Here is an 11,983-nt window from a genome sequence, read left to right as displayed (position 1 = left end):
ATACAACCTCACTTTCATTCTTCATTAACTAGTACTCCCTCCGTTCCTAAATATAAGTCTTTTAAGATATTTCACTAGTAGTCTACATACGAAACAAAATGAGTGAATCTACACTCTAAAGTATTTCTATATACATCCGTATGTAGTCCACTAATGAAACTTTTTTAAAGACTTATATTTAGGAACAGAGGGAGTGTATCATATCAGCAAAATGTCTATAAAACCACGCTAACAAACTAGCATTGGCACAGGCCTTACCGCCTTCTTGATAAGATAAAGCTCACGGGCAACTACCGAGATGGCGCAGGGAGGTTTCCGCGTCACGTCGTGTACGCATCGCTTATAGCTAGAGAAAAAATCTCAAATTCTTTGCAGTTGGGGCAAGATTATATACATACATAGCGTTCCTTTCTCTACATCAGAATTTAGTGGTGTTGTGCCAAACGAAACTTTAGTCTAAATGTCTAATAGCTACAGAAGAATTTAGTAGTGCTGTGCCAAACGAAACTTCGTCAGCATTTAATAGGCTCCGTTGGCAAAAATAGTCACTGGAACTTCTACAAAGAAATGAAATATGCGGTTTCTACAACATTTCCCTCGGAGAGCGGCCTGACAGATAAAATGTGGCTCTCTGCGGGTAGCCGTTGCTCATGTTGGTCGATGCTCCGAATTTGCGTTGCGGCAGCTCACTGGAGTGTGCAACTGCAGCCGTCCAGTGCACAGGCCATAGTCCGGTGGGGCTGTCTATCCTTGCTCCAACTTTCCAGCCCCACAGATGCATCTTGAGCTGATCCATTTCATGTTCCTAGTCGCACATACTCCCTATGTACCTAAATAGGTCTAGTTCTCCCCACTAACTACAAGTATTTAGGTACAGAGGGAGTAACAGCGTATTCTCATCCGGGCAGGTGCAAATGCATGCATCCATATGCACCAACACGCCGATGAGTTGCACCGCCATACGTACACCTTCTACGACGTACGTGCAAAGAAGTCGTTAACTGCAAGTGACGCATCGCCATGTGCAACCGCATTCTCTGGCTCCGGCATGAAAAGCATACTAGAAGAAGCCTGTGGAGCAACGTAATGCCGGAAAAAAAATGCCAGATTAGAACATCAAAATAGATTAAACCAGTAGTTTACATTTACTAAAACGTATATACTGTTCTCTAGTATTGGACAGACAGGGTTAGCAACACTGTAAAGCACTTCGTTGGCATGTTCTGCATCAAGTGCTTTACAGATCAAACCCCCCTGCACACTATGCCAAGACAATGATCCAACTTTGCATAACTGAATTAAAACATACTTTCGAGGAACAGAATTAAGGTATGTACTACATTGTCCAGAGAGAGAACATTACCTTTGTGTCTATCTGCAATTCTCCACTGTTATCTACTGAAAGAACAGCACCATGTGCTTTTAACCATATTTCACATTCTTCCGATCTGTCGTCCCCATTCAGTAAGAATCCCAAAACCTGTGCAACATACCCCACAGGTACTGTGGGGCGATATGATCTAGACATACATTTTATAGCCTCGAAACGCATCCTCTCCACATACAGATCTGTTGAAGAGGAGAGCTACAGACATCAAAACCTCTTAAGAAAACAGAAGTGCACTGAATTAACATGGAAGGTGGTAAATTGCCCTTTACCCATGAGGCATGAGTTCAAGTTGGGCCCTTGCTTGTATAATTTGAAAAATATTACATAATTGCCCGATGAAACAGCAGCATGAACTGCAAGGGCATGCTTGACAGCTCCATCTTGTTTGGCTTCTTTTGATAAGCTGAAAATAATGTATATATCAAATTTGGTCCACTTATGAACTAAATAGGTTGCTATGGTACTGTTTATAAAATGATACCTTGCCATTGATGACAGCAGGTCTCGTTTGTTACTAGAGTGTAGCATGACGCAGAGCAAATTGTAGGCAGCGAATTCAAAATAACAACCATTGTTTCCCTCTCTATATAACCTCTTCAGTTGTGACTGGCACTGAAAAAAGTTGCCCGTAGAGTTTAAATTATGTCACTAATGCAGCAGTTGAATGACAAATATGAACACTACAAAGTTCTAATGCCAATAACTATTCCTGAACCAGTAGCACTACCAGAAAAGCAATCTTTTTCTTAGTAAAGCATACACTGGATGAAACCTGATAACTAGAATAGCTCTAAGAAAGTGTAACCAAACTTCTGACTGCTACTAACAGGAAAGCAAAACCCTTCTTGGGCATTCCGTACAACACTATATACAAAGTTGATTGCAATGACTATTGGCTAGCAAACAGAACGTGCGTACCATTGTTTGATACTTCGAAATAATCAGAATCAGATAAGACGAGACAAACTGACCTGGTTAAATTCAGGTAGATCACCAGCTTGCAATGCTAAACGCGCATGAGTTTCATAAACCTGAAATAGGAAATCTGAAGGTCACAAAACACTGGATTGCTAATTTATTTCCTAGTGCAGAACATTAAAAAATATTTTCTTTTGGTCAACTGCAGGAGATAACTAATATATCGAGTATGGTATCCTGACTAGCAACTAAATAGACATATAGACATTGTGCATTTCTCGAGTTGCTGATATAATGATGTCCACAGTTCCAGGCAACTGGATGCCATGAAGAATGAAAACTACCTTCACAGTCAGTTCATTCTGGATCCTCTGAACCGTAAGATCTTGGCGAATGGACTTCAGTTGATCACACTTGTAAAGATAATTCTTTTGAGATGTTTCAACCATGGAAAGAGCCTTCTCCAAGACATGTTCTGGTCTTACCTGCAAAGAGCATATTCAGATAAATAAGCAAACTAACAGCAGAAAGGATAGACTGCCAGCTAGAAATAACAATGTTGCACTGATGCTACCAATGCCTTTCGGTTTATAGAGTTAAGAAAGACAATTAGTGAGTAATATACCGTGGAAGGATCAGGCGCTGATGTAAGGCGAAGATAGCGTTTCTCAATTTCCTGACATGTTCCCTTGACTGTCAGTGCATCCCAGTCCATATCCTCGACAGCCAAGCTGCTGCCATCTTTATAACTTCCGGTAACAAGAGCTGAGATAGGTCTTCTTGTATGTATATGAGCCCCGGCATCTTTATTCACTGCAGAATTTCTTGATTTTGATGATGAATCCTTACTCTTCTCAAAACGCTTAGATCTGTGTTCCCTGCGTTTCTTTTCCTCTGGTGAATTTGCTAATGCAGATGCATTGGCGTAATATTTGGTCAGATCCTTCTCCTTATCACTATCACTGGAGGCGTTTCCATTCTGTACCACACTTGAATAACTACCCATCTTTTGCTTCTTCGAAAGCCGGTGGGCGATTTTGTTTGAAGGTGTATGTGGAGACTGGAGAGACTTCCCTAAATTCCAACTATCACCCTGCATAACACGTAATTAGGTATTTCAGAGAAAGAGCTAACTTAAGCATAAATATAAGCATGTGATAATGCATAAATCGATAATGACAATTTGGAAATTAAAGGCTTCGGATAACAGTGCAGAATCCATTCTGTACGTTCCGTTTGATAACAAAATTTGAACAAGAGCAAAATGCCAGTTCTCACCATCCTGATTTGGGCTTTCAAATTATTGTGGGTGTTACCATTCATCAATGCTTTTGCTAGTTGCTCCACCTTTTCAGTAACCTTTTCCTCAGGAACAGGCTCCCACCTACTTTTCAGTCGTCTTTTAGGAGTAGATTTTGACAAGGAACTTGAATTGTTTGCACTGCTGTAGAGGACCAAAAAAGTAAAAGATTACAAAAAAGTATCAGACTTCTATGATCCTGCGAACCACAGAAACAGAAGAAGGCCTAATTTTCTCAAGTCAAATGAAGGAACTGTAATTACAAGTTCACAACATGTATATGGTGTGCAACTAATGGGTTTACATGGCTTGCAATTTACCAGGCTCATAAATTATACAGCCATTTTATTAATCTTGTGTTTATTTCCTTCAGCAGTTAAGGACATGATTTCCAGTAAACCCTTGAAATGTACCATAATCTGTTTATTGCCGCTTTTATTCCATTAGCCACTAGGATCAATATGATTCACAATCAAACAAGGTTAGATTTTCATGATTATTAACTAAGTGATACTTCCCTAGCTCCACTGTATAGATCTTGCTTGAATTATCAGTGTTAAAAATGTCCACGAAGTGCCGAAGCTCATCTAGTGGTCATTATACAACTATTGAAATAATAAAATGCTCTGGTCTTTTCTTAGTTTGCAGCACTTCTCTAGGGTGTTAGTCCAAGATGATACAAATATATGGAAATAGTGTGAACTGAAAAATGCAATCATTATAGAGGTGTTAAAAGCACTCAAAAGCAAAGGGGGGGCAGCCCGGTGCATGTAGCTCCCGCTTGCGCAGGTTCCGGGGAAGGGTCCGACCACTTTGGGTCTATTGTACGCAGCCTTTCCCTACATTTCTGCAGGAGGCTGTTTCCAGGAAGCAACAGACCACAAAATTGCACTGCCTAATGTATTCAGGTCTAAATGACACTGCATCGTCACCTTACAGATTTATTTATTGTTTTGGCAGGGGTGGGCATATAAAAGAAGCACGGACCTTGTTTCGGTCATGGTCAAAAGATTCTCTTGCAAAGGAATCAGCGGCTCAGTGTCCCAGTTCTTAGTAAGGAGAGTTCCATTGCTAATAGCTTTGCCTGTGATCTGAAAATAAACATAAAGAAAAGAGAGAAACTGATATGACAAAACCGATCAAACAATTTCAACCATTCAAATGATGTAGCAGAACCAAGAGAATCAATAAAGGGGGGGAAATGAAACCCGGTATTCAATCAGATGCTCAGTTACTGAAACAACTTCAGTTACAGAACTAACATCAGGCATTTGCTCGTGAATAGCAGCATATGTAGTCATGAGACATCAAACATGCCAACTTCATTATGCATATATCATCAATATAGGGTGGATAGCTCATCAACTCTGTTATGGCTAAGGGCATGTACAATATAGGGTGGATAGCACATCAACTCTGTTATGGCTTACAAAAGAAAACTGCTTTTCGTTGCAACCTAGGAAAATTAAGGTACTAATTTAATAGCACCAATGCTTGAGTAGGCATCGGTTTATAACAGACATGTAGGCAGATAACAACCCCATCTGACTGACATTGATAAAATGATGGCATTTTTTACAAATGGTGGAAACTAACAAAAGCCAACAAAACGGGACTTCACCTGTTGTATCATACTTTGGCAAGCAGCCCTCTGGGCCTCATCCTTGCAACGGCTAAGATTCCTCGTGGCATAATTACGCAGCGAAAAAGGAAGGGATCTCTAAACATGGGATGAAAAAAATGTTTGTGAATACACAAATACCACAAAATATGACCAACCGCAGTTGTGGAGTTATAAACATAAGATTTACAGTATTATTTCGTAATCCTGGTTTTAAAAATGATGAACCAATGCACTTCATCAATACTGAACAAATTTAAGTAAGACGGTCGGGATTAAACAATTAAGATGCACTTTGGGCCTTCATTTGATAATAACTTACCTTGTGATTCAAAAACAAAGACCTAAGCCCATAACAGGTACTAACAACGACAAAAAAAGGAGGAGAAAATTACAGCGTCTGGGCCATGTTGAACTGCTGCACCATCGTTCTTCGGCACAGAAACACTAACATAGGCAGGTTTCTTTGCCAAATCAGCACCTACAATTTTCTTCTCACTCTTTGGTATTACCATAGAGAAACCTGGAGCAATTCGAGGAATGATCGGAATCTGTGTTTTGTTTTCGCTAAAAATACCTGTCGTCAAAGAACCCTGCATATTTGGCTGAAGGTTTATCAGAAAACATGGTTAATTGAGAAATTATTTGAGCTTAAACCTTTTGAACCTACACTCTTCTGTTGATCACCATGGTTGTTCAAAGGTGCCTGATTCACATTCATATTGTTTTGTGGATATGCTGGTGCCTGGTTGGCGTAATAATTTTGAGCCACTGGGACACCTGGAGCCTGATAGGCATACTGGTTTTGCAACACTGGAGTTACTTGCGCATGTTGGACGTATTGATTTTGAGGTTCTGGCACGCTCGGAACCTGTACAGTAGTAAAACTTAGGTGAAAAGTAATTCTCTTACCATGATGGAAAAAATTGCAAATAACATGCTACAATTCACATGCCATGCCATTATGTATCAACTCGCAATTCAAGGGGTTCAAAAATAGTATGTCAAAGGCCCTAAAGACCTACAGACAACAAAACTCGGGAAGGGGCATTTTATAAGAAATAGAAGGGGCATTGCAATAGTCCCAATAGAGTTGAAAACCAAGCAAGTGCACGGTTGTAAGCTCACCCACCCGTGTTCGATCCGCAGGGTGTCTCATTTCTACCTAACAACATACAGGTAAGGGAGGGAACTTCCCCCTTTCACCGCCTTTTTTAAGTCCCAATAGAATATCTGGAACCATTTTTTGTTTCCAGAGCAATTAAACATGGCTAGACAAACTAAAGCTTATGAAAAATCATTGTCCAGAATAACAAAGATAGCTAGACAGACTAAAACTTGTGAGAAACAATTGACAGAGTCTGACGGAAAAAACTATGCACAGTAACTAACAATTTACAATGGAAGGAAGGAACATACCTGTACGGGAGGTGCAACAGAAGCACCTGAATTACTTTTCCATGGCGTAGTACCCGGCGGAGGTGGCTCCATACTAGGATAAGAGTAACCAGAAGTGGTGTTAACGGCTGTATTATCTATGTTACTGCTCCCAGCAACTGGATTGCCAGCAGGAGTTGGCACAGATTGATTGTAATAGTATGGCCACTGGTTGTACTGTTGCTGATATGAGAAAGAATTGGCAGGGACTGTACTGGAACTTTGGGCTGCATTGGTATCGGAGGATGGGTAGTTCTGGTATGACTGGGCATAATTGTTTCCTGAGCTTCCATCATTACGAGTGTCGGTCTGATAATAATAGTTGCTGGTTGCATATCCTGGCGCAGTCTGGTGACCACCAGCATTGTAATATGTGTTACTTGAAGGATCAATGTAAGACCCAGAATTCTGAAATGAAGTAAGAGGCTGATAAGCTGCACCTGGATGTTGGTTTGCCCCTCCTTGCTGTGCAGAACAACTATTTGTTGCTTGTGGGTAGTTATAGTAATAATTTGCATATTCTGCAGGATTGTAGCCCTGCTGAAGTGAACTTGCGTAAGGCACATGAGAATGACTTGCATTTGTCAAGCCCATAGTCGACTGTACAGCAGGAGGTGCACTGCTTGCCACATTTTGATTATCTCCTGAAACAGATACATCCCTCTGTGGGTCATAGTATACTGCATCTTGGCTTTGATTGGCTACTGGATAGTTCCACGAAGCTGCTGCTGCTGCTGCCCCAGTTGAAGAGGACCATGAATGATCCCCAGAAACAAAAGGCGGGTAAGCAGGCTGGTTTGTCTGGCCCGTGCCGCTAACCTGCCATTAGCAAAGGAAAATCATCATCATCATTCTGATAGATTCAAAAGGGTCATCCTCAGTGTGGCGCTAATCATCTATAAAGGCCAGTTCAGTTTGCAGGGGGTATAAAATGTTTTAGTTCTGCATCGCAGCATTAGTGAAATTCGTAAACGCTAGAATGGTCTACTAGGCTTCCATAAGATTCAGTAGTACCGCACTACGACGCCCTTATAAACTGCAGCAGGGGCGTAGAATATTATCGTATCTCACACCTAAGATAATGGGGGAAATTGCAACGAAACACGACAAAACAACACTCGCATGAATTACTCAGTCAGCTAAGAACTCTAATTTCCCAAGCACATGCCCAGGTTAGCTCGAGTACTAAAACTACACCTTATGCCCGGAATCAACTGCACAGCGTATCATCACAAGGCTGAACCCCCAACAACTGCAGTGAATACCACAGCTTAATAATAATTACGAATTGGTTACCTCCCGATTACGCCGGACCAATAACAAACATTTTTTCCTGAAAATAATAAAATAAAAATCAACAGGCGAGTCACGTGGCGTACCTCGACGCGCGCGGCGTCGGATCCAGCGGCCGGCGCAGCTCCGTGGCTGGCCATCGTCCCCGAGCCCGAACCCTAGCGGCGACAAGGCCGGCCGATTCGGCCCAACCGGAGACGACGAGTGGGTGGGTGGGTGGGGGAAATCGGCGGCGGACGAATCGAATTCGGAAGAAAAAAAAACACACGGGGAGATCGGGTCAACGGGTTGGTTCGGCGGGGCGGATTCAGGAGGAAATCGAGTGGTCCGGATTCAGGGGAGATTTTCCGGGGGCGGAGGCGGCGATGCAGAAAGCGAGGGTGGGAGAGGGGTGAGGGTGCGGAAAGCGAGATGCGGGAGAAAGGAGCAGCCCCTTTTCGGATGCGTTGCGTTGCGGCTTGGTTGGGTGTCGTCGTAACGAGTTCGTCGGAGACAGAAGGGAGCGTGCCGGAGACGGAATGAATAACTACCGCGGCGCTTGCGTTGCGTGTACGGGCCGTGGGCCTTGGATGGGCCCGCAGACTGTTCTATTTGAGCCCAGCTACTATTAGCAACCTGGCCTTTTTCGTTGAAAAAAAAAAACAGATCTCCAGGGATTCAGACTTTCAGAGAGCTGTGGGGGGATTCAGAGAGCGGTAGGAGTAAATCACAACATCTCAACGAACTCGGAGCATTTGCTCGCACGGGCAGGAAGACGGTACATTCGATTCCACAACTGGGCTCATGGAGCTACGGGCTCACTAGAGGAATTGTGCGATGGGCTAATGGGAGAACAGGTAGTAACATTGCTCCGGATACGACTGCTACTGAACAAAAGACATGGCTGTTTCTTCGCGCCTGCGGCCACGGCGGGGCAGAGTTGTTGGCCGACGGCGGTGCGGACTGCGGACGGCGAGGAGGCGACGGGCTGCGGGCGCAGATGGACGCCTAGGCCTAGCCGCCGAATCCGTAGAGGGTGCGTCCCTGGCGCTTGAGCGCGTAGACGACGTCCATGGCGGTGACGGTCTTGCGGCGGGCGTGCTCGGTGTAGGTGACGGCGTCGCGGATGACGTTCTCGAGGAAGATCTTGAGGACGCCGCGGGTCTCCTCGTAGATGAGCCCCGAGATGCGCTTCACGCCGCCCCTCCTCGCCAGGCGACGGATGGCCGGCTTGGTGATGCCCTGGATGTTGTCGCGCAGCACCTTCCGGTGGCGCTTGGCGCCGCCCTTGCCGAGACCCTTGCCTCCCTTGCCGCGCCCGGACATGGCTGACGATCTCTCCCTGGTTCCAGCTGCGAGCGGGTGTGGAACTGGGACGAGCGGCGGTGGTGGCGTGATTTGGGGGAAGCGGGGACGGGGGGTTAAAAGGGGCGGGAGGAAGGCGCGGACCGCGGAATTGGGAAGGTCGAGACCGCGATCCGGGCATGGTTGCCGCGGATCAGTGACGTGCCCGGTAGATTGGCGGGGTGCATCTGAAATTTCGTTCCGTGAGGCGCGCCAGCTTGAAACTTTTTGGCCACCGGCGCCATGTTTGTGCGTTTCCGTCGTGCAGGTGCGCGCAACGGCGCCAGCAAGAAATGGCAACGGAGCGACTTGCTCTTAGCAGCAGATTGTCCCCTCCGTATCAAATACTAAAAGATACAGAAAAATTTGCTATCCATGATGATAGGTACACATGGACCAAATTTATATCTCTAATTATTTTAGTAAATTATTTTGTACTATAAAATATAATTCTATAGTCAAAATATCATGACTTTAAACCAGTCGAGCTAGCAAACAGGCAATCATGCCAAAAAGGCAAGCAAAAAGACCGAAAGAAGTGAGAACCGTCATTTCTACACAACGAAAAGTCACTTGTGTCAAAAAGATAAATAAAAAAGACAAAATTAAGTGGGTGAAGGTAATTTCTATACAACAAACATGCACTTGTGTCAATGCCATGAAATCCCGACACTCAGGGACGGAGCCAGGATTTGAGCATGGGGGCAAAGACAATGGCATAAGAGATTATTTTTTCCTTTGGTTAACACATTGTCCATTAGTTCTTATAAGAGAAAAAATGAGATAGAAAATACGAGCGCTAACAGAAAGCCAACTATAGAAGAAATATTTTTTAATTAACAGCTTGCATATCAACTAATTTATGCTCTGGCTATTACCTTGGTTCTTGTAATCGTCATTTTGACCATTTTCTCTAAAGGTACATGTTTGGAACATTAACCACCTAATGCAATCAATGGGAAATAATTGTTCGATATCATGTACTAAGAAATTCTAAATGTTTGGAATAAATAAAAAATTCTTACCTTGGTTAGGATTTGGTTAGTGCCCTTCACGAGATTGGATGGTAGCATCATGCTTCGATGGTTGAGAGCTTGAACCAGAAAAACATATGAATCAGTTCAGACTTTTTTCCCGTTCATGTCTACAAAAGCACAAATAAACAACTAATTTTAATACCTATAGTCTGTATAGTTATACTTTTATAATTTGTAGAGGAACAAACTAATCAGATCTGAAAATAAACTACCTTTTTCCCGCTCATCCATGCTTCCTGTTTGCCGGGAACTGTCTGCGATCCGTAGATTGGCGCCCGCCTGTGTCGGCCTCCCTTTCCTTCCTCCACTTCTCGATGGCGGCGCGATTGCGCGATGTAAACATCCTATCACAACAGCTAGGGTCGGTCTTGATTGCAGCAAGGCCAGCGCTATGTGACAGCTTGGAACCAAAGAGATTCATTTTTTAAGATGGGAAACAACGAGATTAGGAGCGATATTTGCGTGCATAGTGGCTGCAACAAACACGCCTTTTGATCATTCACGGTTAAACGTGAGAATGGTTATTAAAAAACCGGGTGTAACAGTTCGGTTCTTACTTTGGGTTTGATTGGTTCAGGTTTTATTGGGCTGAGATTTTTTTAGTTTGGTTTTGGTTTGGGTATATGGAGAAACCAGTTTGGGTATAGTTGGTTATGGGTTTAAACGGTTTGGTTATTAGCGGTTATGAACTATGGGTCCAAACCGATTTTTAGGCATTGGTTATATGAAATAATCAACTACGACCGAGAACGAGTATCTTTGATCCGCGTGCATGCTGTAACGCACTATGTAATTATGTATTATGGGGAAACAACAGATAAAAATCGAAAGTGTTTTCTTGTGTTTTCGCTAAGCAACTTGATTTTAATACACTTGTTAGTGAGCTTATCAGCCATGGACACGTTCTTTTTGTCTCTTACTCTGTGTTGACTGTATCTCAAGGATTACTTTGTTTCTAAACTGTTGTAGATGCACTTATGCCTTTTCTATCTTATTTGTTTCTTAACATGTCAATTTGTGCAATTGTATGTACATTAAAGCAAACCCATGGTTATGTATTGGGTTTAAACCCATGGTTATGTTTTGGGTTTAAATTGATTCGGGTGAAAAAAATAATGGGTTTGGTTTTGGTTGGGCTAAAAATGATACTAAATGGGTATGGTTCAAGTATGGTTTTGAGAGATAAATAAATGGATATGGTTCAAGTATGAAACCATTCTCAGGTTTATTCACGATAGCCTGGTTTTTTTATTGGACCATGATGGCCCGCTTAGCATTCTCGTATGTAGACTTTGTGCTTTTAGCATGTAAAAAAAGGTTGTACATGGGCTCAGGCTTCAAGCTAATAATAGATATGGAAGGATTAGGGGGGCGAAGCTAGCTAACATCAATTAAAAACGTCCAAAAAATACCGAATAACTGATCGCTGCCCCTGCATCCGTCCCTGCTGGCACCGTATATATTTAAAAAGGCATTTATGTCAGAAGATGTGTAGCTACCATCATACATAAAAAATCTTCTTTAAGACGTTTTTGGTATGTGGGTAGTACATTCCACAAACTTGCCCGTGTCTTTTTTTACGAGTGCATTCCACGGACTTGCGTTAATTAACGCGAGCCTATCCAAATTAACGCAAATTTCATAAACTTGCGTTAATTTGGATA

At 43.0% G+C, this 11,983-nt stretch overlaps 2 protein-coding genes across 3 annotated transcripts; both read right to left on the bottom strand.

Moving 5' to 3' along the window:
• Positions 1 to 340: 340 nt before the first annotated feature.
• On the bottom strand, positions 341 to 8,442 carry LOC123445262 (SAC3 family protein A). 2 transcript variants are annotated; one of them, XM_045122230.1, is made up of 14 exons: positions 8,046 to 8,442; positions 6,649 to 7,485; positions 5,900 to 6,100; positions 5,625 to 5,834; positions 5,230 to 5,328; positions 4,596 to 4,699; positions 3,587 to 3,752; positions 2,934 to 3,401; positions 2,653 to 2,793; positions 2,362 to 2,421; positions 1,872 to 2,002; positions 1,660 to 1,793; positions 1,364 to 1,569; positions 341 to 1,071 (listed from the first exon to the last, which is right to left on the bottom strand). In XM_045122230.1, exons 1-14 carry the CDS (start codon positions 8,097 to 8,099, stop codon positions 973 to 975), a joined length of 2,910 nt encoding a protein of 969 aa, XP_044978165.1. In that variant the 5' UTR covers positions 8,100 to 8,442; the 3' UTR covers positions 341 to 972. The 2 variants fall into 2 exon arrangements, with proteins under 2 accessions (XP_044978165.1, XP_044978171.1); XM_045122236.1 differs by having other exon boundaries at positions 5,625 to 5,822.
• A 262-nt stretch (positions 8,443 to 8,704) lies between these two features.
• LOC123445279 (histone H4) lies at positions 8,705 to 9,328 on the bottom strand. Its single transcript, XM_045122246.1, has one exon. It carries the CDS (start codon positions 9,262 to 9,264, stop codon positions 8,953 to 8,955), a length of 312 nt encoding a protein of 103 aa, XP_044978181.1. The 5' UTR covers positions 9,265 to 9,328; the 3' UTR covers positions 8,705 to 8,952.
• Positions 9,329 to 11,983: the final 2,655 nt, after the last annotated feature.

The sequence above is a fragment of the Hordeum vulgare genome, chromosome 1H, assembly GCF_904849725.1.
Source record: "Hordeum vulgare subsp. vulgare chromosome 1H, MorexV3_pseudomolecules_assembly, whole genome shotgun sequence".
In the NCBI taxonomy this organism is placed as follows: Eukaryota; Viridiplantae; Streptophyta; class Magnoliopsida; order Poales; family Poaceae; genus Hordeum; species Hordeum vulgare.
This window is presented reverse-complemented; position numbering and strand designations above follow the sequence as displayed.